The sequence below is a fragment of the Pteronotus mesoamericanus genome, unplaced genomic scaffold (assembly GCF_021234165.1).
Source record: "Pteronotus mesoamericanus isolate MK-2021 breed Mesoamerican mustached bat unplaced genomic scaffold, CSHL_Meso_final scaffold_371, whole genome shotgun sequence".
Classification (NCBI taxonomy): Eukaryota; Metazoa; Chordata; class Mammalia; order Chiroptera; family Mormoopidae; genus Pteronotus; species Pteronotus mesoamericanus.
The window spans coordinates 2808761-2832492 of NW_026555314.1; the positions used below are offsets into that span (position 1 = coordinate 2808761).

The 23732-nt window shown below is 63.7% G+C and overlaps 2 protein-coding genes across 2 annotated transcripts; one reads left to right on the plus strand and one right to left on the minus strand.

Moving 5' to 3' along the window:
• Positions 1-918: 918 nt before the first annotated feature.
• ZDHHC8 (zinc finger DHHC-type palmitoyltransferase 8) lies at positions 919-14859 on the plus strand. Its single transcript, XM_054592829.1, has 11 exons — positions 919-1131; positions 8031-8152; positions 8325-8482; positions 8572-8744; positions 8936-9038; positions 9417-9508; positions 9676-9817; positions 10021-10141; positions 10216-10325; positions 11547-12547; positions 13653-14859. The coding sequence occupies exons 1-11, from the start codon at positions 1028-1030 to the stop codon at positions 13822-13824; spliced, it is 2298 nt and encodes a 765-aa protein (XP_054448804.1). The 5' UTR covers positions 919-1027; the 3' UTR covers positions 13825-14859.
• Positions 14860-17105: 2246 nt separating this feature from the next.
• Positions 17106-19531, minus strand: CCDC188 (coiled-coil domain containing 188). The gene is made up of 9 exons (XM_054592741.1): positions 18998-19531; positions 18715-18822; positions 18452-18556; positions 18234-18290; positions 18085-18144; positions 17886-17950; positions 17657-17705; positions 17382-17431; positions 17106-17292 (listed from the first exon to the last, which is right to left on the minus strand). Exons 1-9 carry the CDS (start codon positions 19529-19531, stop codon positions 17106-17108), a joined length of 1215 nt encoding a protein of 404 aa, XP_054448716.1.
• Between the last annotated feature and the right edge of the window lie 4201 nt (positions 19532-23732).

Genomic DNA, 23732 nt, shown 5'->3' on the forward strand with positions numbered 1-23732 from the left:
CCTGACCACGGGCCTATCCCACGCAGGGGCAGGGTGCCCGGTGCTTCCTGAGGGGCGCTCCACCCTGCCCCGAGGAGGCTGAGGGACTGGCCTGGCCCTGGGCCTTTCACCCACCCATACTCCCAAGCCTGCAGCTTGGGCCAGGACGCGGAGGGACCAGCTCCCCTCTGTCCTCACCCTGCCTGCTAGCTGTGCTCCGTCTGGCCTAGCCGAGTGGCCAGAGGGCTGTGAGCTGGGAAAAGGATAAATAACGAAGGTGCCTCTACACAATTCTGAACCCCTCGTGAATATCAGAGGGGGGAAAGCTCCCGATGAGAGGGGTCTGGCATTATCGAGGACAGTACGGAGTAGGGGCATTAGCCTGCCTGCAGGGACGTGCTGCTCTGAGGTGTTTAGGGACAGGTCTGTGCAAAGAGGCCCAGGAGGGGACTGACATGCCACAGCGACAGGGCCTGCGGGCTGGGAACAGGGTGCCTGGCGTCCTCTACGATGTCCACCTGGTGGGCATGGCCTGCGGTGTACTACGGCTGCGTGGTTTCGGAGGGCCGCAGGCACTCGCTGGGCTGGAGCACCGAGGCGAGTAGAGGCCCGCCTTCCGAGAGTCTGAGCGCCGTGCAAAAGGCTGACCAAGTTCTGCCAAGTGCGCACGCGCATGCGCGCGCGCGGCCGGGAGCTCCAGGGTCCCAGGCTTGGGTGGGCTTCTGTCTCCTGCCTCTGAAGGAGGGCGTGGTGGGGTTGGCGCTTTCTCCTGGGGCTTCGGCCCCGCCCCCTCACAGCCCAGCCCCGCCCCCTCACCGCCCAACCTCTCGCCCCTCGCCGCTGGGTCCACCTTAAGGGGCGCGCTGACATCAGCCGCCGCCGCGCCGCCCGTGGGGTGGGATTTCCTCCTCCTCTGCCGCCGCCGCCGCCGCCGCCGCCGCCGCCGCGGGTCCTGCGCCGTGTCCAGCCCGCCCCGCCAACCCCGGCACGACCCCGCCGGCCCCGCCCGTCCGGCCCCGGGGAGGGATGCGGCGGCGCGGCGCCCAGGATGCCCCGCAGCCCCGGGACGCGACTCAAACCCGCCAAGTACATCCCAGTGGCCACGGCCGCCGCGCTGTTGGTCGGCTCCAGCACCCTCTTCTTCGTGTTCACGTGAGTCTGCCGCGTCGCCGGGGGCGCAGGGGCCACAGCCGGGTCAGAAGGGGTAGGGATCGGGTACTGGGACCCGGTGCTGCTCCGAGGGCTGGGCAGGGCAAGGCTGGCACCGGGGCTTTAGGCATCGCGAGCCCTCACTCTGGGCTGAGGCTGAAGCCGTGAGTGTGCTTTTCCTGGGGCACCAAGGAAAGGTGAGTCCTATGTGTGGGGACACGAGTGCCCGGTGGGCACCTAATGAGTGGGCCAGGCAGGCCCTAGGTGTGAAGCACCGGGTCTGGACAGGAGAGTGTGCAGAGGCTGCTCAGGGTGTGGCTGCAGCCCTCCCCTCCCCAGGAGGGGACGTGGGCTGCCCAGAGCCACCAGCTCTTCCTTCAAGGAGCTGAGGGTGTCTCTTGAGTCCCCTCTGGCTGCTTGGCCAGGGGCCAAAGCCAAGTTGTTCTCGAGTAGGTATGGTATGGCCTGTCTCTCCAGTGCCTGCCCCACAGCCCCTGGTGACCCTGGCTCGGCAGTACCTTCCACCCTTCCTTGACCTTCTTCACAGGAAAGCCTAGTGATCACAGCTAGAGGGCCTAGGCCAGGCCACACCCAGGGACAGTGGTCACGGCGGGTATTGGAACTCTTGAGGCAGAAAGCAGTCAGGGCTCTGGGCTCCTGTAGCTTTAGCTTCTTCACCTGAAATGCAGGCTGCCTCACAGACCAAAGCGGTGGGCTGAGGCTACAGCTCCCCCCACACGGTCACGGGGGCTCCCCAAGTCTCCTTCTGGCACAAGGAAAGATTGGGAACTCCAGACTTAGCCGTGCGGGTCTGTGACCACCCCGTTCCACGAGTCCCAGGCTCAGACACAGACCAAGTGACCAAAGCAATGACCCTTCAGACCTCCCTGGGACCTGAGGCCTCAGGTGTGCTGGAGCCAGTGGGGCGGGCCTCTGTTCAGGGGCGGGTCAGCCCGAGTGTGAGTGAACCAGGAGCAGGGTGGGCAGGGGCTGGCATGGCACCCTTTCACATTAGTAAGAGCGAGGGTGGCCGCCTTGGGTATGATGAGTCTGCACTGGGTGCCTGTGGAGGCGGGAGAGCCCACTACCTGGACTCTGGAGCTGGGTAGGTGCCATAGGCTGCCAAGAGCGTGTTTAAAAAAGGCCTGTGTGGACGGGCTTATTTCTAGCCTTGGTGAGCAGGCGTGTTCTTGTCACTCAGATGCTGCTGACTGTGGGGCAGAGAGGAAAGGGGCAGGTGGGCAGCAGGCGCAGGAAGAGGGGGAGGAGTCCTTCTGGGCCTTCTGGGGAGTGGGGGGTCCAGTCCAGTCCTGGCTGGGGGTGCGGCAGGTGGGGCAGGCTGAGGGGTCTGAGGAAGCCTTGGCCTCTGCTTGCCCAGCTCAGTTTCTCATTTCCTAAGTGCAAGTTAGCATTTCTCATCCTAACTTTCAAAGTAATTCATGGTCGCTACTGAGAACTTGTGAAATGCAGGGAAAAAAAACATTTAAAAAGAAATGGAAATTGACTCCACTCCAGAGCGCCCGTTCATCTCTTTCTCTGGGCTCACCTGGCCTCACTGTGCTGTGCTTGTGTGGGGTGAGCCCTTCTGGCGACTTTTATTCGCTGTCCTGTGAACTTGGCCCACCCCCAAGTAGTAGGCTGTGCGGCTGCTGCACCCTTTGCACCCTGCTGCGCAGCAGGTCTTCCTCCCTCCGTTCTCACAGATGGGGGTCTGGGCGTAGGGACATCATGCCGGGAGGTGCGGGGTTCCCTTGGGGTACCACAGATGGTGCCTGCATTCTGCCCCATGTGCGGCCCAGGAGAAGGTGCCATGTGTGTCCCCATGGCAGAATGACAGCCCAAGGGCATGAGCCGGGGTCCAGGTGGAGTGACCATCCAGCCAGGGGAGCCTCACTTATCCCCCTAGGACAAGGCTGCCCTGCAGCTCAACCCCGAGGCCACCCACAGTCCCTGGGCCTAAAAGACCCTGGCCTGCCCCTGCCCCGGCAGCTGGGTTCTTGAGAAGGGACTCTGGGGGCAGGCCAGGCCCATTGATACTGGCACAGTGTGCCAGTTCTGGGCAAGCAGGGGTCCAGGCGGTCCCCTCCTCAGAACTAGTCTTTCATCGTCCCAGTACCTGTCCTTCTTTCTGCCCCGTTTCTGGGCCCAGGCCTGCTGCAGACTCAGACACATGCAGGGAGGGAGCGGCGCTTCCCATGGGCCATGAGGTTCTGCCTCCTCTGCCTTTGATCCTTGGACTTCGCTGGACACGGAGGCGCCCCGGGCCCTGTCTTGGCACTCAGTAAACATGAGTTGCCCCTTTAGGGCAGGTCTACACAGGCAGTAGCTCCTGGTGTCTCACAGGGTGGTGAAGCTGGTGCCTGGAGGACCCAGGCCAGCTCACTGAGGGGGCTGGAACCAGCAGTACATTCAGGCATGTTGCTAGGAGAATTTGGGGCGTGGAAAGGATGCCAGAAGGTGGGGGCATCCCTGCTTTGAGAATGGGGAGCATACCACAGGGCAGGATCCCAGAGGCACTTCTCTTCCGGGAAGCCCTCCTGGGTTCCTGGTGCCATTGTTTCCCCCTGGTTTCCAGGAGCCCTTGACACTGTGGCTCAGTCCCAGGTTGGGTCAGGTGCTGGGGTTGGGGTGGGAGTCCAGGGGTCCCCAGGCCTCTGCTCCAGCCCCATGCTCCTCCCCCATGCTCCTCCCAGAGCCATTTTGCAGAAGGATAGGACCCTGTGAATGTCAGAGAGCTGGGCTGCTTGGCAGAATGCGAGCGTGGGGCTGGGCGGGGCTGCCTTGTCTCTGCCTGGGGCCTGGGGATTGACTTCTGGGATGTCAGGGCCTGTTCCCAGGATGGGCCAGAGCCTTCCCCGTGCTTGTAGGCCCAGATGGGCAACAAGGCCCAGCCTGGGACAGCGGGAGGTCCAGCCCGGGACCAGGCCAGCCCATGGCGGGCCCAGGTGGGTGGAGCTGCTGGCAGGGGCTTCAGGGGGTGGGGGGAATCTTGGTGTGAGGCCCCTGCCGGGACTTGCTATGTGTGGCCTGGGGTATCCCTGGCCCCCTGAGCCTCAGTTTCCCTCTTCGTAGGGATCAGATGAGTGGGTGCACATGGCCAGAGGCCTTGCCTGGCCTGATCAGGGCAGAGTGGTCGCACATCCTCTGTTCCTGGGTGTCCTTGTGTGTGAATATAAACTGTTAATGGAGGACCTATTTAAATGAAAATGCCCGAGTTAAAATTTTCAGTCTGAATATAACTTCGGTGCACATGCTGCCCCTGCAGAACCTTCCACCCCGCCGGGGTCCCGGCCTCCATGTGGGTGGGGCTCAGGGCAGTGGTGTGTGGGCCTGACGCTGGAGAGGCGGGGCTGGTCAGGGAGGAGGGCTCTGCCTCAGCTGGGCTGCCCCCACCCCCACCCCCAGCCTCTCTCTGGCCCGAAGCCTAGCTGTAGCCAGCAGGGAGTGTCCGGCCCCTGCCCAGCAGGGCCAGCCTGAAACGCATCATCCCCAGGGTGGGATGTGGGGTGACATTCCTGTGGGCTGAGGGGCCCCTGGAGCCCAGGACAGACTCAAAGTGGGCTAAGCGCTGTTGTTTGCCAGGCTCGGCCCGGAGCTGTGTGTCCTCACATGTCCTGCGTACATGGCCTATGGGGAGCAAAGGGAAATCCCGAGAGGTGGAAGGGTGGTGAGAAGTGGCTGAGCCGGGCTGGATGGGACTGGGGTCACTGGGAGGAGAAACGTATGTTCACAAGTGCATACGCCTGTGTTTGTGCAGGTGTGCCTGTGTGGCCCTGTGTATGTGTGCTCACACAGGTGTGCCAGTGTGTGCACAAGTGTGCATAGCTGAACACGCAAATGTCTGCGCATGTGTGCACCTTGCATGTTGGCACATGTTTGTGTGTGCCACATGCACACATGCTGTTTGTGTATAATTATGTGTGCATGTGTCTCTGTGCACATGCTTTTGCAGTGTGCACTTGTATACTTGCACATGTACATACCCGATAGAGCATGTGTATGTTCTGTGTGTACACTGCACATGTGGGCATGCATCTGTCCCTGCATGTTCACATGGTATGTGCTTATGTCCGTGCATGTGTTTACATGGGCTCTTCCATCTCTACCCCTGCCCCCCGCCCAGTCCACACATTTCCTGAGGTGGCTGAGTTCCAGGCCTTGGCAACACTGGCCAGTGAGCCATCCCCCTCAGGTATGAGCCCGGTCTGAGCCCCTCTCATGGCACCGCCTGGTGCTGAAGGCCTCCTGGGGGGCGTATCGGGGGCCCAGGGTTGCATTTGAGTGCCTAATCCTGGGTCTGAATCAAGTCTGGGGGGCTGGGAATGATGGGCAGAGGGGGCGGGGGCTCAGGTCCCAGTTAGAGGAACTGCGCCCTTCCCTGGCCTACCCAACACCACCTAAGGCCTGCCCCCCATCCCTGGGCACGTGCGGCTCAGGCAGTGGGTAGGTCGTGCTAACACTAGACGGAAGCCACCCAGCACCTCAGTTCAAGCATTGACCCGTCACAGTGCAGATTTCCAAACCTGGCCCCAGTGCCACACAGCTACCCCCCCGCTCCCCAGCACCTAATCAAGGTCACTGTCCAGCCCTGACGGCCTGGGTGTCCATCAGAGCTCAGCAAGGACAAAGCAGCACAGGCTGCCCAGGCCAGCGGGGGCTCTGGTCATCACGGGGGTGGGGGCTGCCTCTGGGGTTCAGTCCCTACCAGCCTGTGTAATGGTTTGACTCCCAGCTCAGACACAGACTCATCCCAAGACCTTGGGCATGTGTCCAGCCCTCCGGTACCAGCTCCATGTCTGTGAACTGGGGAGGACAGAAGAGAAGCACCTCCGTCCCCCAAGCTGAAAGGGTGGTCCACTATGCAGGACAGATAGGCAGTGGGTCCTGTGTATTCATCATCGAAACCAGGACAGAACAGTGGGCGGGGCTCACACTCCAGTCTCCTCCCCATGTGTCCCATGTGTCCTCCCTTCAGTGCCCACCCTCCCCCTGCGCTCCGTGTCTGCGCATCTGCCCATCCTCAGCCCCAGTGCATCCTGGGTTCCCCCCGCCTCTTCCTTCCCCAGAACAGGCTGCCCCCCGGGGCCTCGGACTGTGCAGGTACACGAGGGCTGATGTATGCTCTCCTGTCACTGTCTTGAAATTCTTCATACTTTTTAAACATGAGGCCTGCATTTTCATTTTGCACAGATTCCGTAGCCAGCCCTTCCCAGAACTGCCACAGGGAGCTGGTTCGACCCACCCGTTTGGGGTCCGCAGTGCCCCACCCTCCCTGCATCCCAGGGAGCCTGGAAAGCCCTTCCACACTGGCATTTGGACCTGTGCCCCCACACCCTCCTTGCTGGGCAGACCGTGCCTCAGGGCCCACTGCTGCCTTGCTGAATGGGACTGGATCAGAGCCACAGACCCACATTGAGCACTGTCTGTATGCCAGGCCTCAGCATGCAGGGATGGAGAGTGGGGAAGGCATCCACTGGTGGGCACTCCGGGCCCCCCGGGAAGAGGGAGGTGGAGGAAGCTGTCCTGGTAGAGGGAACCCTGTCCTTAGGTCATACATCCATTTCCATGGCTGGCTCTGGAGAAGAGGAAGGGGTAACTCGGGCTCTGGGGTGCCGAGCGTGCTGCTGTGGGAAGGGAATCTTTAAATAGCTTCCTGCTTCCCACTAAAAATAGCGAGGTTCTGCTGTCATGGAGGTGGTTGCTGGGGTGGCGGGCTGGCTCCTGGCCAGATGAGGCGTGGGCGCACCCTGCGGCCTGCGTGCACCGGGTGGCAGGCAGGGCTCACAGCGAGGGCTGCTGGGGGGGATCCCCACGCGCCCCTCAGCTTCACAGTGGGCCTCAGTCCCGGGAAGGGAGAAAACCCCCTGAGTGCCCCTGCTTGTCACAGCAGCCAGGAGCCATGGGAGAGATGGGGAGCCTGAAGCCAGAGGGGCTTTGTGGGAGCTGCCCCAGGGTGGACTCAGGGGCTTACTGCCCAGTCGGGGCAGGGACCACAGGCCATGTGCCCAGGGACTGGAGGGGCTCCACAGAGGGGGCCTCGTCAGGTCCCAAGAGGGCTGAGGGAGACGCTGTCTGTGGCAGAGCGCCCACCAGTGAGGCACGTGTGCCCCTTACAGGGCATCAGGAGTCTGGGAGGGTGTCCTGGAAGAGGGGGCAGCCTTGGGGGCTAACTTGTGAGAGATTTCAGAGGGACGAGGGAGTCGTTCTTTTCTGGAGTCCCCGAGTGCTCTGCGCTGTCATGTGGAGAGTAAAGTGACCTACTAAAAAGAAGGGGCTGCCCACTGGCCCAGACCCTGAGACCGCCCCCGAGGGAAGAGCAGCGGTAATGCCACTTTGCATTTACTGGCTGACAGCTGGAGCTCTTCACCCCCAAGGGTCTCCCTGCCGAGGGGGCCCCACTGGGCTGGGGACAGGTCTGGGTGAGGATGGGGTGGTCTGAGCTGCCCATCGGGTTATGGCCTCTGTCAGCCTTGGCACATAGTCAGGGAGGGCCCGATTCCCTCCTAGGAGCCCAGGAAAGATGCGGGTGGGGTGGGAGGCTGCGGGTGGGCTCTGACCACCCTCCTAAACCGTGCCACCCCAGGCCTGTGGGCCTCTCTGAGCCTCAGCTTTCTCAGCTGTGAGTTGGATTCCTAACAGCTACCTGGGGGCTCGCTGGATTTGGCTGGCGCAGAGCCTGCACGCGGGCATGACGTGCCCATCCCCGAGGGCTGAGCGAAGGGGCAGCCCGCAGGTGGGCGGGGCCTCCCAGAGGGCCCACGGAAGCCGTGGCCTTCCTGACTGCCCCGCTCAGCGCTGTGGTGGCCTTAAAGGCCCGTGCATGCACGAACATGCCTAATTCCTCTGCTCCTGAGTCACCTGCCACACTCCCAGACCCAGCTCTGCCTTGCTGTCCCACACAGATGCCCGTGGTTGACACGAGCTGTGTCCCCAGCTGTTCCAGTCTACAATGGCATCATCTTCCTCTTTGTCCTGGCCAACTTCAGCATGGCCACCTTCATGGACCCTGGCGTCTTCCCCCGAGGTAGGACCCGGTGCCGGGACAGATTATCTGCTCTCTTTCACTAGTTAGTGCATGAGAGGCTGATGTGGGGACAGACTTTGGAAGGGGTTCCTTGTGGGCTGGCAGAGACTGGGCAGGGGCCCTCCTGCTCGGGAAGCCACTTCCCTGCCACCCCCTTGGTTCTGACCCACAGCGGATGAAGACGAGGACAAGGAGGATGACTTCCGGGCCCCGCTGTACAAGAACGTGGATGTGCGGGGCATCCAGGTCCGTATGAAGTGGTGTGCCACCTGCCATTTCTACCGCCCACCACGCTGCTCCCACTGCAGCGTCTGCGACAACTGTGTAGAGGTGACCGCCCTGCCACCCCCTCCGTCCCTGTCCCCACTGGGTCCCTTCCCCCTGCCCACCGTTCGCCCTGACGTGCTGCTCCTGCCCAGGACTTTGACCACCACTGCCCCTGGGTCAACAACTGCATCGGGCGCCGCAACTACCGCTACTTCTTCCTGTTCCTGCTGTCGCTCAGCGCCCACATGGTGGGGGTCGTCGCCTTTGGCCTGGTCTACGTGCTGAACCACGCTGAGGGGCTGGGCGCCGCCCACACCACCATCACGTATCCTTGGCCCGACCGCAGAGGCGTTGTGGGCTGGGGGCATGTGTCACGGGGGAGCTGAGCCTCGGAGGGAGGGAGCGGCTGCCTGGGAATCCCCAGACGGTGGGCGGCCTTACTTGGGTGGGTGGGTAGTTTGTCCACAGGCACCTGCTCTCTGTCTTCGCCCATGGCCGTTGGCCTTAACGGGCCAGCATGGCTGTCATGTGTGTGGCTGGCCTCTTCTTCATCCCGGTCATTGGCCTCACTGGCTTCCACGTGGTGCTGGTCACTCGAGGTCGCACTACCAACGAGCAGGTGCAGACCCTGGGTGGGGCCACAATGATGGGGATGGGGGTCCCTGGTGCTGAGAGGGCCACAGCTGCACGGGGACCCTGGGTGGGGCAGGGCTGCAGGGGCCCTCAGCCGAGGTGGCCTTTGTAGGGGTGGGGGTGGCGGCTCTGGTCCAGCATACCCCGGTGGAGTTCGGGGTGTGGGGGCGCTGTGCCATTGCAGCCGCTGGTGACCCAGGGCCGGTAAATCCCACAGCTCCCTACAGGGACAAGCTGAGGGGACCTGGGTGGGGCTGCCACTGGGCTGACCCTGGCCAACCTGTGAGGAGCCCCAGCTGTCCCTCTGTCCATCTCGGCCTGGGCCCTGAGTGGCCACACTGGCTGAGGGGTCCCTTGTCCACAGGTGACGGGGAAGTTCCGTGGGGGCGTGAATCCCTTCACCCGAGGCTGTTATGGGAACGTGGAGCACGTGCTATGCAGCCCCCTGGCTCCCCGGTGAGGCCTGGGTAGGGTGTCGAGGGGGCCTCTGCTGGGTTCAGGGTGGGCAGCGACGGACCCTAAGCCTGGTTTCCTTCTGCCTGTGGCAGGCGGGGCCGGCCCTACCCTTGGTGTGCATTCAAGCTGGGCCACCCTTGCCACTGTCCCCTCTGCCCCTGGCGCAGGTACGTGGTGGAGCCACCGCGGCTACCGCTTGCTGCGCGCCTAAAGCCGCCCTTCCTTCGGCCTGAACTCCTGGATCGAGCCCCACCGCTCAAGGTCAAGCTTAGCGACAATGGGCTGAAGGCTGGCCTGGGCCGGAGCAAGGTGGGGGCCCTGGGGTGGGTGGGAGATGGGGTGGGGGTCAGACCCTTGGAGGGAAGCAGCCAGGTTGGAGGGGCCTAGAAAAATGGAAAGGGGAGGAATTGGGCAGATTCTAAGGGAGGGTCTAGGTCCCAGGGCCCCAGGAAGGAGGTCCCAGTTAAGTGGTGGCCCACACTCTACCCACCACTGACCATGCCCCCTCCCAGTCCAAGGGCAGCCTGGACCGGCTGGATGAGAAGCCACTGGATCTGGGGCCACCACTGCCCCCCAAGTCGGAGGCTGGCACGTTCGGCAGCGATCGGCAGACCCCACGCCCAGGCAGTGCGGGTGAGGTGGGGCTGGCCAAATGAGGGGAGGTTGCGTGGATTGACCGTGGCCTGACTGCAGTCCATCTCCCCCAGAGAGCACCCTGTCGGCACAGAGGACCAGCCCCCCAACGCCTGCAATGTACAAGTTCCGGCCTGCCTTTCCCACGGGCTCCAAAGCGCCTTTCTGTGGGCCAAGTGAGCAGGTGAGGAGGCTTGGTCCTGCCCTGGAGACCCTCCCCCACAGGCCTCCCCCCGACCCCGGGGAGGCCCTGCCTGGGGCGTAGAGGGTGTCAGCAGGACCCCATCTTGCAGGGATCCCCGCTGGGGCCAGTGGAGGGGAACAGGACAGAGTGTCCTGGGAGAGGCAGTTGCAGGCCGTCCTGGCCCTACTCCCTTCGCCTGCACTGCCCGCTGGGCCGGTAGGCGGCTGCCCACAGGAGCAGTGCGTGCCAGGATGCCAGGAATTCCACCATTAGTCACTCCATAAGGCCCACGGGAAGGCTTCAAAAGAATCCGAGACTGTTTGAGAAAGCACATTATTTCTCTGAGTTGTATAATCACCGGGTGCTCACTGTGGAGCCTCGGCAGCCCTGGACGGCCTCAGGGATTCCCAGGAATCCCCCAAGCGTTCCCTGGCTGCCCGTCCTCCTTCACAGCCACTCCAAAGGCAAGCCCTGTGGCTGGACCAGCGTGCCTAGACGGGCCCCCAACCCCAGCCCAGGAAGACCCTCCTCTCAGGACGAGTGTCTTGCCTGAGACTGCTTCTTGGAGCCCACTGGTCTGGGCCGTGAGTCTGAGCCTCCCTGACCAAGGTGCCCTGAGTGGCCCTTCTTGGGGATGGGGACGGGCTTTAGGTGCCCTCACCTGGGTCACCTTCCTGGGATTGTCCTGGATCCCACTGAGGGTCTGGGGTTGGCCAAGTACCCTGAGGCCACATTTGTCCCCACCCATGCCCCCTCTGGGTTTTGAGGCTCTTGTCCCCAGCCCAAGCGTTGAATCACGAAGACTATCAGTATGACTGCCCCCTGAGCTGGGTGGGCCTCAAGGACTCTGTCCTGGGTGTGTGCAGTGCGGTGGCTCTGTAGTGCCCTGACCCTCGGAGTGGGATGCCCAACCCTGGTCACTGTGTGGTTGTCATATCTCAAGGTCCAGCTCCTGAGGCAAACCTTCCCCCGCCACCAAAATTCGAACTGGAGCAGGATGCACGCCCTTCCCTGGGGAAGCACCACCTGGGGCTGCGGGCTGCCCCACCCTGCCCCCACTTCTTCTGTGGTCAGGGGAACTTCTGGGACGCCTTGTTGGTTGTACCTGCTACCACCTTGAGGTCACTAGGGGTGCAGACTTCATGTGGGCCCAGAGTATCCGGTGTCCAGGTGGGGCATGGTGTGTGGGCAGTGGCAGATGTGCACCCTCTGTCCCTGCAGGTCCCAGGCCCTGATTCCCTGACTCTGGGGGAGGACAGCATCCACAGCCTGGACTTTACGTCTGAGCCCAGCCTGGACCTCCCCGACTACACACCTGGCGGTCTGCATACCGCCTACCCGCCGTCCCCGCCGCTCAGCACTGCTGACACCTTCTCGGGGGCCTTGCGATCCCTGAGCCTCAAGGCTGCAAGCCGACGGGGTGGGGACCACATGGCCCTGCAGCCCTTGCGCTCTGATGGTGGGCCCCCAACACCCCATCGCGGCATCTTTGCCCCCCATGCGCTGCCCAACCGCAACGGCAGCCTGTCCTATGACAGCCTGCTTAACCCTGTCTCACCCAGTGGCCGTGCGTGCCCTGCTCACCCCTCAGCCAGCGTGGCCAGCTATCGCTCGCCCTACCTGCACCCCGGGGCTGCGGGCGACCCACCGCAGCCCCCACCCCGCAGCTTCAGCCCTGTGCTGGGCCCCCGGCCGAGGGAGCCCTCGCCAGTGCGCTACGACAACCTGTCCAGGACCATCATGGCCTCCATCCAGGAGCGCAAGGATAGGGAGGAGCGTGAGCGGCTGCTGCGCTCTCAGGCCGACTCGCTCTTCGGCGACTCGGGCGTCTACGATGCACCCAGCTCCTACAGCCTGCAGCAGGCCAGCATGCTGTCCGAGGGCCCCCGAGGCCCTGTGCTGCGCTACGGCTCCAGAGACGACCTGGTGGCTGGGCCTGGCTTCGGAGGCGCCCGAAACCCTGCACTACAGACGTCGCTGTCCTCACTGTCCAGCGCAGTGAGCCGGGCGCCGAGGACCTCCTCCTCCTCCCTGCAGGCGGACCTGGTCAACAACAACGCCCCCGGACCCCGGCCAGGCAGTGGCTCCCACAGGTCTCCCCTGCGTCAGGGCCCGCCCTCCCCGCCCAGCACTCCCCGCTCGCCTTCCTTCATGGGCCCCAAAGCCGTTGCCTTCATCCACACGGACCTCCCGGATCCACCGCCCTCGTTGGCCGTGCAGAGGTGGGTGCTGGGGGCGCTGCAGGCTCCCCGGCAGGGGGCAGGAGTCCGTCTGTCTGTGGGGCCACTTGGCTAAGCAAGTGTGGGTTGTTTGGAAGACCTGACATGGGGTGGCCCTTCCCCACCCTGCAGGCTTCTGGCCGGCCTGTGTGAGGCTAGGCCCCTCCAAGTATGCCCTGGCATCTTAGTCTAATGCCCCACGTTCCTCTCAGCCAGCGCAGGCCCGTGGGTGGGGGCCCACAGGCTGCCTTCCTCAGGAGGTGGTGCCACTGTCCCTGTCCGGGAGGCTGAGCCTGGGGGACAGCACCCTGCAGCACAATGTGCTGCTGTGGGTAGGGCACACGGCCCCTGGAAGCAGGGGCTTCCCTGTTCAGAGATGGAGAAGCGGGGCCCAGAAGGGCAGGCTGGTCCCAAGCCCCCAGTGGGTGGGTAACCAAGGATGCAGGACTGGCTGCCTGGCCGGTGAGGCCCAGGCACAAGAACTGAGCACCTGCCACGTGCGGGTCCTGCCCTGGACGTAGCAGCGCTTTCAGGCATCACCCCAGCTGCCTGAGCACAGGCTGGGTTGGGGGTCTCTGTAGTGGGCGTGTGGGTCCAGCAGGTGGCAGCTGCACAGAGGGGCAGGGATGGCAGCTGAGGGAGCGAGGGCCCCCTGCCCTCATGACTAGGCAGCGAGGACATTGCTGGGCAGGCTTCTGGGCAGGAGGGCAGCCCCTCGTTCTTCTAGGAGAGGACAGGGAATGGGCCACACAGTTGTCCCTGGGCTCCCCAGCTTCGGGTACCAGGACCGGGCGGAACCAGGGGCTCAGTAGGCCTGTGTCCACCTGACCTCCCCATGCTGTGGTCTTGCCAGTGGGAGGGACCGAGGGACCAAGGGACCTGGGGGTGTGACAGCCATTCTGATGTCTGTCTGTCCTGTGACAGCACAGCCCTCCCCCTACAGGCTCGGTGCAGCCACCTGTTTTCTGGGTGGCACCTTCTGAGCGCAGTGGCATGGGCCACCCAGGGCTTCGTCTGCATCGTCTGTCCCGTTGCCTTCATTGGCCTCTGTCCTGCCGTGGTCCCTTGTTCACCGTGTGTGTGCATGTATGTGTTTGCTTTGATGCAGGGACCACCCTCAGCTGAAGAACCCCCCAAGTAAGCTTAACGGGCAGTCCCCGGGCCTGGCCCGCCTGGGCCCTGCTGCCGGCCCCCCGGGGCCCTCCGCCAGCCCTGCCCGGCACACGCTGGTTAAGAAGGTGTCTGGCGTGGGTGGGACCACGTACGAGATCTCGGTGTGAGGAGTGACTGCCACCCATCTCCTGTGGCACCACGGGGACCAGGACCCCCCAGCGGCCCCTCCCCCCACTTCTCTGCCCTGACAGAGGAGGCGGCCCAGGCCTGGTGTGGACACATCAGCGGGAGAGAGAACCACGCCTCCACGAGCCTGTCCCTTGTTCTCCGCCTGTCCATCCACTTATCTGCTCACCAGGGCACGGTCGGGCCGAGGGCCACCAGCTACAGATCTGTGTTGGTGTCCCTGCTTCCATAGTCTGGGCCTTGAGGGGGCTTGGACTGCATCTGTGTGGACTGCACCCATGTCCCGAGGTTGTCAGCCGGTCAGCCCCCGCCCACTCCCCTTATAGATGGGTCACTGTGGACCAGAAATGGACAAAGAGGCCTGGGTCCCTGACCATTCTCTGGACTGAGGGCCCGCCGCCTGGCTGATCCTAACCTGCTGCCTTTCAGGGACCCGCTGGAGACTTCTAGTTTGGTGAGGGCAATTCTTCTGCGGGGAGTCCAGCCCTGGCCCCCAGGCACCCAGCTCCGGGGCTGCTCTGGGTTCTGATGGACAGGTGGATGGACAGACGGACAGGCTGCCAGCTGTGGGAGGGGTCCTGGCTCCACGTGTCCTGTCTCGCCCAGCTCGTGGGCGTGTCCCCGTGTCTGTGCGCTGAGCTGCCATGCCATGTCCCGTGTGTTGAAGCTCAGGCCCCCGCCGCCCCCACCGCCGGGAAACTCGCTGTCATTGAAGCCTTAACCTCCGCTTTACGCTCTTGTGGGTGGCGACGGGGGCAGGTGGGAGCAGGCACAGGCCGGGCGCTGCTACAGGGGCCTCTGAGACCAGGAGTCCCTTCCCTGCCAAACGAGACTCCCTAACCCAAGGCATGCAGAGTCGGGGCGCCAGAGCCTCGGCGCCTGCGTGGGAAGCACATGGGGAGGGGGTCAGAGTTCTGCCTGGCGCCAGGGACCCAAGAGTAAGCACACAGCAGCGTCTGCTTGCGTTGTGTCTGTTTTATGTTTTTATATCTACATCTATATATCTATAATTTTATTAAAAAAAGAAAAAGAGTCATTTTGATCCTTTCCTTGAGCAAGGCCAGGGCTGTTGCTGATAACTCAGGGGCTCCGGGGTGGGGGGCCCAGCCATTTAGGCTCTGGGAGAGGTGGCGGCCAGCAGTGTGGGATAGAGCGTCCATGTGGGCATTTCTGCTGACTTAAGCCGAGTTGGAAGCCTGGGAGGCGGGGCTGGCCCACAGGTCTTTGGCTGACGAGCATGCAGCTCCCCTGGGTCTGCGTCATTCCTGGCAGTAACGGCTTTTGGAGAAGGGCTGGGGCTGCAGCTGCCCCAGGGACCCCCCAGGAAGCCAAGGGCTTGAAGGAGGTGGAGGTGGGCCGTATATGGGGCCACCCGCTGGCTGGGACCTTGTGGTGTCTGCGGCCATGTTTGCAGCTGCTTGGACAGGGTCCCCCACCTCTCCCTGTTAAATGTGTGGAGTGAAGGCATCGGTAATGCACGGCTTTTCAGTACTGAGACAGCTGGGCAGAGGTTGGGGGACAGGGGTTGGCCCAGTGTGGGAGGTGCCCTGGACCTTGGACCCCCACACTGGGCAGCTCTGCCTCAGGCTGACCTCCACCTTTCTGCTTCTCTCTCATGGGACGCTGCGGCCCGCAGGGGGCGGATCGGCACTTGTAGCCGTGGATGGGGGCGCCGTGGCCCGTCCAGGGCGCCCCCCGGCCTGCACCTGTGCCACCTCGGCCTCCCTGAGGACCGCCCACTACTGCAGGTCCCCTGGAGCCCGGCCGCTGGGGTGCCCCCCCGAGGAGCTGTGTGCCGCCTGCACTTGGCTGCCTCCAGCCTTTTCCCCAGCCTCTCGGGGCCCGAGCGGGACACCAAGTAGGCACCTGTCGGTCCCGGGACAGCCCAGCCCAGGCCAGTTGGGAGGCTGGGCTGCCACGGACCCTGGGGTGTGGGCTGAAGGCCCCCCGGCCAAGCAGCCAAACCTTGACTGACTCCTAGCCCACCGGGGCCCGTGACCATGTGCCCACCCACCTCAGGAAGTTCCCATCTGCTGCAGGGGGTCCGACACCCCAGTGGGGACCCCGGATCTGCTGGGACCAGCACGGCCTTCCCAGGGTGCCATGCCGTCACCTTGACCTCCCTGCTTGACCAAGCACTTTAGATGCCACTTCCTCCTCAGGAAGCCCAGGCCTCTGTGGTAAGGCTGGGGTGGGGGTCTCAGGTTGCCCCCGCAGGTCACTGCACTCCCCCCTCCCTGAGCCCTGCACAGATGCCTTAACCTCTGGGAGCCACCAGCCTGCCGAGCCGTCCAGGCCCTGCCAGGGTGGGAGGAGGACTGGCCGCCCAGCCCGTGAGCCCACTCCGCCCAGCCCCTGCCCCCAGCCTTCACTGCTTCGCTCCAAGATGTGCACTTGGGGTGCTTGGGGGCGCCCGGGGTGGGGCTCTGCAGTCCCCAGCCAGCTGGGCCTGGATATCCCCCTGGGAGAGGGTGGGGCCCCGCCGCCCTTTCCTGCTGGAGCAACAGCTCTGCCCAACTTGGGGATGAGCGAGCCACAGAGCTATTCTCTATTGTTTTGGAAGGTATTCCCTACCCCAGTTTAATGCCCTAAATAAAATTTTTGGTGTTTACCTCCACCGCTCTCTCCAACATTGTGGTCCCCTGTCCTCCAAGCCTTGGGCAGTGCCGGGAGGTGGGGCTGGACAGGGACCCTGGCTTCAGGGGGCGACAGGCGTGGGGCAGGGCGGTGGCGGCGGGTGGTGGGTGCAAGGAGGGTGAGGTGGTTGGCCAGACAGGGACTTGGGTTATGTGACAGGTATGTGGTTCAGGCTGAGAACCGGACCCGTGCGAGGAGGGAGACCTGAGGATCCCATCCCCACTCCCAGCAGAGACCCTCCGGGCAACCCTTGCTCAGGGCTCCTTGGTGCCGGGGGCAGGCTGGGGGCTTCCTGGGGAGGGGCTGCCATCCAGCAGGCAGGCGGGGCGCAGGCTGGGTGGAGCTGCCACTCCGAGGGACCCCTGCTTTGAGATCAGCCTCAGGGTGCAGCAAAGTTCCCTGTCCCCCCATCTCCATGGAGACAATGTCAGACGCCGTCCATGTCACCACTGTATGTCCAGCCACAGGCCCAGCCCTCAGGACAGACCCGCCTCCACCCTTGTCCGAGGCTCTCGGGGGGGACGGTGTGCCGGCAGCGCTGTGGGCGGGGCTGGCTCAGTCGCTGGGCGCCCGGGCCGCGCTGGCCTTCTGGCCTCCTCCTCACTGGGGCCGCTGGGCCTCCAGCCTAGAAGGGCAGGAAGTCGTCCACCTCGAGGTGCAGGAACGGGCCCAGGAGGGCCCGGAGCTTCCAGACGGCGGCGCGGCTCAGCAGGGGTGGCACCAGCCCCTCGAAGGGCGTGGGGTCCACCACGTACACGTAGGCAGCGGTACAGGCCAGCAGCGTGCCCAGCAGCAGCCTCAGGGCCAGCAGCCTGCGGGCGGTGGTGGTCAGGGGGCAGGGGCGCCCGAGGGACAGTCCCGGGGGACTGGGCTCTGCCCACATACTCGCGCAGCCACCTACCAGAGCTGACCTTTGAGGCCTTCGGAACATCCCAGCTGCGGCTTTGCCTTCTGCGGGGGAGGGGCGGGTCAGAACCTGCCCCCTCCCCGCAGGGGTCTGGGTGTTCCTGCTCCCCCTGCCCAGGACAGGCACCTGCAACCATGTCCCCCCCGGGTGACCCTGGTCAGCTGGCTCCTGGTGGGGCTCCCACCCCGGGCGCCTCTTGCACTGAAGCCCGCCTCTTCCCCCACCAAATAGGGCCTCTGGGGTGGGAAACTGGGTGGGGGGGTGCTTACTGCTATGCACAGGTCCTTCCTGGCCTGGGTGCGGCACTGGGCCCGGTCCCTGGGGGGTTACACAGTCAGGGCCACATGCTCTCCCTGCATCAGCCTGGCACCACCCTGGTCTGATGCCATGGAACTGGGGAGGGGCTCGGGATTGGCTGACCCCATCCTGTCTGGGACACCTGCCCCTTTCAGCTCAGTCAGACCGCCCCCCCATGCCAGTCCTGACCCCACACATCACCCCAGAATCTCCAGCTGAATGTCTTCCATCTGGTCTAGCACGCCCCGGATATCCTTCTTGAGGTTCTAGGGGGCAGAGGAGGTAAAGGGTCCTCCATCCCTGAACACCCCGCCACGCTCCCCTGCCTCTCACCCCTTCCCCAGCCCCACTCATTTCCTGCCTCCCCCAGCCTCTGGGTGTTGCTCTCCAGGAGACCTACCAGGAGTCCGGTGGCCTGGTTGTTCAGGGCCATGTGTACCTCGGCCACGCCATCCCACACCTGGTTGGGGGAAGGCCGGGTCATGCCCCTAGGATATGCCCCACCACGTGGGACATCCAGCATCCCCTCCACCCTGGCCAGCCGGGCACCTCGGTAATGGCCATCTTCTTCCTCTCAAAGGACAATCGGATCTGCTGCAGCTCATTCTGGGAGAGGAGCACAATATGGGCACAGGCAGGGCCAGCGGGTGGTCCGCTTCTTCCTCCTCCACCCACCTGGGGCTGCTGCGGGAAGGACCCCCCGCCCCACCCCCAGCCGCCGGCCGCCGGCCCCTGCCCCATGAGCCTGGCCGGGTCCAGGCGCCCACCTGGGACTGCTGCACGAAGGACTCCTCGCCTCGGCACAGCTCCCGCCGCAGCAGCTGCAAAGGAGCCCTGTCCTCCAGGGGCCTGGTGCCGGTCTGCTCGGGGGGCTGCAGAAGAGCCCCCAGGTCAGCTTCAAGGTCATGCCGAGCGTCTGGGGTCATGGGCTGCTGGGGAGCAGGAGTGGAGGGTGTGGTGCGTGGAGTCACGGGGTCACTCCTGACAGTAGCCAAAGTCCTGCTGGGTCCGGCTGTTGCCATGGACTTACCCAGGCCAGGGCCGTTCTACTCGAGTGCTCCGGGCACAGGGGCAGGAACTGCTGCCCTGGTCCCAGAAGGGCCCCCAGCTGCTCCCGCAGGTCCTGGTTCTGCCTTTTCTGGGGGTGGGAGGCAGAGAGACAGGACTGCCCATCACAGCTGCCCCTCGGGCAGGAGGCTGAGGCAGCCAGGGCGGGGGCCCGGGGCTCAGGGGGCCCAGGAACTGCCGTGAGCTCGTGGCACAGACAGGTGCAGAGCCTGAGGCAGCTAGGGTGGGCGCCACGCCTCACTCACCAGGTTCTGGTTCTCCTGCTCCAGCTGGAGGAAGGACGGTTCTGCAGGCCCCAGGGTCACACTCTGGAGCTGGGAGGAGGCTACCCTGGGTGAGGCGGGGGTCCCTGTCCCCTGGGGCAGGTGTGGGCACGGGCAGGGTCTGGGCCCTATACTGGGGGCTCCCCCCTGCCTGGGTGACCTCGACTCCCTTCCTGAGTGCAGGGGCCATCCCCAGCCCAGCTCCTCCTCCATCTGTCCTTGTCGTGCACCTGCTGGATCTCTGGGCCTCTGTCTCTGCATCTCTCCCTCTTCACTCGCAATAAAGCCCCCAGCTACCCCGCTGCCTACCCTGGGCCCACCGGCCCCTGCGCCTGGGGCTGGGAAAGCTCTGACAGACTCCACCGAGTGAGTGGAGCTGAGAGGCCCAGGGCAGGGCCAGCTGACAAACCCCTGGCAGGGTGGGTCCAGGCAACCGCCGTGGCTGCTGGACGTTGAGGGTTGGGGACATTGGGGGTGGGAGTGGCCACAGGGCCCTAGGGTTTTTGGCCCCTCCATACCTCCCTGTGACCCCTTCCTGACCCCAGGTCCAGGCTCTGGCCTGGCCAGACCTGCCACCCTCTTACTGAGGGCCCCCCAGGTGTCCTAGCTCATGGGTTCGCCCCAGGGGCGCCTGTCACAAAGGCCTGGGCACAGCCAGGGAGGTCATAATGGGCTGGGGCGGGCAGGGCCCCTCCCAACACATCCTTGTTCCTGAAGTGCCCTCATCCAGTCACCCCTTCCTCACGCCGCCCACCCCACCTGCCCCGCCCACCCCACCTGCCCCGCCCACCCCACCTGCCGTAGCTCTTTTCTTTAACTGTGAAAGCGGTTATGCAGATACAAGGCTAAACCAAAATCAACCAACAAACTAGGTGTCCGGCGCGCCCCGCCCTCACACCTCAGTCTTCCCTCCTGCGCAGGCCCCGCGAGCCTGGTCGTTAAGACCCTTCCGGGACGGCTGCCTGTCCTGCACAGGCGGATCGTGATGGCTCTCCCTGTCCACACAGAACAGGGCGTCCCGCAGCCTGTTTTTACCGAACATCTCCAGGGACTGACTTATTTTAAAATAGTGTGTTGAACATTTGCTTTAATGGTCCTGTAAGGACGAATGTTATCCTCTCTCTACAGATGGGGAAACTGAGGCATGAGCAAGGTTAACCCCTTGCCCAAGGCCACACCACTGTCAAGCGATGGGACTGGATAAGTAGGAGCTCGCTCTTTGCCGCTCCAGGTCAATCTGACCATGCGGAGCATGCGTCCAGCGGTGGAGCCAGACTCGGGTTCCTGGAGTGTCTCTCCTCCCTTGTTCCCAAGCTTGCATCATGCCGCCTGTGGGCCACACTCCCCTGCCCCCACCCCTGCCATCCCCGTTTCTATGATCCCTGCTTTCTCAGCCCCCCTCCTTTGTTTCATGGAAGGAGACCCTCAAGTAACATCCTCAGAAAGGTGGACCCGAGGAAATTGGAGTCCCTGTGCAGTAGAACGGCCACCAACCTGTCCCCTTCTGCTTTCTTGCCCCTCTCAGCGTGACCCTGATCTCTTCACATCAAGAGACAGGGTCCCTCTCTCCATCCTGACCTCGGGGCTAGCCTGCGGGGTCACTTGGACCAATGGGCTCATCGTAAGGTGTTGGCAGTTGAGTGCTCATGTGTTGGGCCTTGACCTCTCTCTCTCTTGCTGCTCTGGGGACCCTCTGCCGTCGGGGAGGCCATGCTGTAGCACGGGAGGTCATGGGGACAGAGGCTTCTGTCATTTTAACTGGGAGCCCAGGGAGACCCCAAAAGATGCCCCACAGGGCGGCCCACTTGCCAAGCCCTGGCTTAGACTGTGCTTGTGTTAGCCACGAAGTTTGGGAGTGGTCTGTCACATGGGACTAGTCTGTGAGACCCCTCCCAGGTCTGAGAGCATCTTGCTCCTACCTCATACTTGCTGGGTGTCAGGCGAGCGGGAGAATCGGCTCAGAGGGTGCTTCCCTACGGGAATTTGAGGGGCCCCCGCAGTCCTCAGCACGGCTGAGCCGGCCAGGCTTGGCTGCCGGGCTTTCGAATTTCAGCAATCAATCACATTTTAAATTTACAAGACATCTCTATTGTTCTCTGAGTGCCCCTATTCTTTCAGAGCATCTTGTTCTGTTTTAGGGATAAAGTGGGTTTTGGGGGAGGAGAACCTTTTGTTTCTGCATTTTTCTTTCTATTCTCTTTGTGGCTCATTTTTCCTATTTGGTCTTAGCACTTCCTATCAGACACCATCCCCCGACGCCTGGCTTGTCGACCCCCGTGAATGGGGAAGGAGGAAAGAGCAAATGTCTGTTCTCGGCAGGTCTGCAGTGTGGACTGGGGGCGGCCTGGGGAGTTTGCCACGCGGTCATTGTGTCACCCGCTGCCCCTCCCACGTGCTGGGGGGTCATTCCAAGCTGTCCCCTGACCAGCCCCGCTTTTCCGCTCTGCCTCATCCACGCCCAAGCTGTCATGCTCCGTCAGTCTCCACTTCCCATCTAAATAAGCTTGTTGAAATCCCTCCTCTGAAGGTGGTCTCCTTCCCGTCCTCTTTGCCATGTTGGGGGTGGGGGGACACACTGCAGGGACCCCACGTGGGCCGCTCACCAACAGAAGAGCCGTGTGCACAGTCTGCATGCCATGCTGGCTGGACACAGGGGGCCCTGGCCCCAGGAGTCCCCACAGTGTCTCTGGGGTGGGGGCAGCATCTGCAGCCGTTAACAACAGGCCCTGCGGGGGGGTGAGCCAGGAAGGATGGGCCGGGGGCCTCACTCAGGCACCAGCTGCCACGGAACCGCCCAGCCGGCAGGGGGTCTGCACAGCCACCCAGAGGAGGAGGGAGCCCCTGGGCCCCCCACCCCAGCCTTGGCCCTGCCATTCCTCTCTACATCCTGGTGGGTCTCAGGATGTGCTCAGCTCAGAGTACCCGTTCAGTGAAACTCGAGGTAGGGGCCAAAGAGGGCTTTTAGAGGACATCTGAGGCCAGGCAGCCATGGGGGAGGGGTGGGCCAAGGGCCCTGGCTGGCTCGGGTGGTGGAGAGGGTGGGGTGGGGTAGCTGCAGCTTTACATGCTCGGTGCCCTGAGCCTGCCGGGTGCCAGTAGGAGTGTGAAATATGACATGGGAGAGAGAGGCGGCCCTCACAGACACCGGTGATTCCTTCCCCTGGAGGAACAACAAGGACAGCAGCGGTCACACGGGGGAAATGCTGGGCGGTGGGCGGTGGGCGGGACTCCTGTCCCACCAGGGGCACACAGGCCGAGCGGAGGGGCCTCAAAGCAGCTGCAGCTCCCAGCGGGTTTGAGGAGATGCCTGGGTACCTGGGTGACACAGCAGCCTTGGCCCTCCCCACTGCCTCCGCCCACTGCCCATGACCCTGGGGGCCTCCCTCCCTGGCCTGCCGCTTCCCATGCTGCGTCCCTGAGAGCTGGAGGCTTCAGCCTGGCCCTGAAGACCCCACTTCCCTGAAACCTTCCTCCCTACCCCCTCCCTGTGGTCCTGAGCTGGAGAATGCCCCAATTGCCCCAAGGGTGGGGGGGCTCTCAGAGGGAGAGGGTGCTGGGGTCCACCGTCGTGTTGGCATTCCCAAGAAAGGGGACACATATTCTAATGTTTGCAAAGGACCCTGAAAATCTGTGTCCTGCATCAGGGTGGGAGGTGGCGTTACATCCACTGGAGCTCCAGAGTTCCTGGGCACAGGAAGAAGGCTTGGCTCTAGCACGGGGTGGGGTCGCCAGGCCATGGCCCCATGACCAGTTAGTGCTCCTCCCTACACGCCAGTTGCCATGGCAGCTGCTTGTGCCCAAGTTGCCATGACACCCAGTGGCCTCAGGGAGCCCGGAGCCCTTAAGCAGGGGGTAGTCTCTGGAGGAGGGACAGGAGGCCCACACCCTTCCTGTCCTGAGCCGAGCACACCTGCCTGGAGTCGCTGTGGCCTTGGCTTTCAATGCCCTGTGCTCATTGCAAAAGCTGAACAATAGGTTCGCAGCAGATGAAACGTGGGCTCCCTGGGCCAGACACAGGCCCTCAGGAGAAGTGCCGTCTCTGTGCCCCCAAACCTGGGCTCCTGGCCAACACCCTATCCCTTATGTCCTCAGAGCCACCTTGCATGTCCCTAGGCCTAGCAGGCTTCCTGGAGCAGCCTGGGTTGAGGGTCCCCCTCTTAACCTGGGCCTTCATGTTACTCTTGGCCCACGCCCCACTGCAAGGGCTTGCGGGGTGAGCTGTCCTTGCACTGAGTGTATAACAGACAGAGGGTGACCCGCGGCTGGGGCCCGGGGTTCTCTTGCACTTCCCAGGTTCTCCTAGGCTCACAGCCAGGTGGATGGACAGATCTGCTGAGTGTGACCGTGTGCGAGATGGGGCCACCTGGGGAGTGACCTCCTCACCCCAGAGCCAGAGGGCAGGCACCCGCTGGGTGGGCGGACGCATCTATTGAGGGCAGGTGCCTTCCCTCCTAGGTCTGCCTGTGGGCAGCCCCCCAGGGTGGGGAACTGGCGGCGAGGGGGTCCTGGGAATGAGGTGCAGGTGAAGGTCAGAGGAAGGCCAGGGGGGCTGTGCCAGGGGGAACTCCCAGGTGGTCCCGTTTCAGAGGCTGAGGCTAAAATGGGGGCCCCACTCCTGCACCTGCCCCGTCCCCCGTGTGGCCGATCAGCTCCCAGGGCAGGGGCCACGGCAGGCCATTTGTTTTCCCTTCCTGAGGGACTCTCTGAACACCACTAC

Coding starts and splice junctions, on each gene's coding strand:
- ZDHHC8 (XM_054592829.1), top strand. CDS start 1,028: ATGCCCCGCAGCCCCGGGACGCGACTCAAACCCGCCAAGTACATCCCA. Junction 1,132..8,030: donor ACCCTCTTCTTCGTGTTCAC/GTGAGTCTGCCG, acceptor TGTCCCACACAG/ATGCCCGTGGTTGACACGAG. Junction 8,745..8,935: donor GCCGCCCACACCACCATCAC/GTATCCTTGGCC, acceptor TTAACGGGCCAG/CATGGCTGTCATGTGTGTGG.
- CCDC188 (XM_054592741.1), bottom strand. CDS start 19,531: ATGGAGGGGCCAAAAACCCTAGGGCCCTGTGGCCACTCCCACCCCCAA. Junction 17,432..17,656: donor GGAAGGACCTGTGCATAGCA/GTAAGCACCCCC, acceptor CCTCCCCCGCAG/AAGGCAAAGCCGCAGCTGGG. Junction 17,293..17,381: donor GGCCTCAAAGGTCAGCTCTG/GTAGGTGGCTGC, acceptor CACCGCCCGCAG/GCTGCTGGCCCTGAGGCTGC.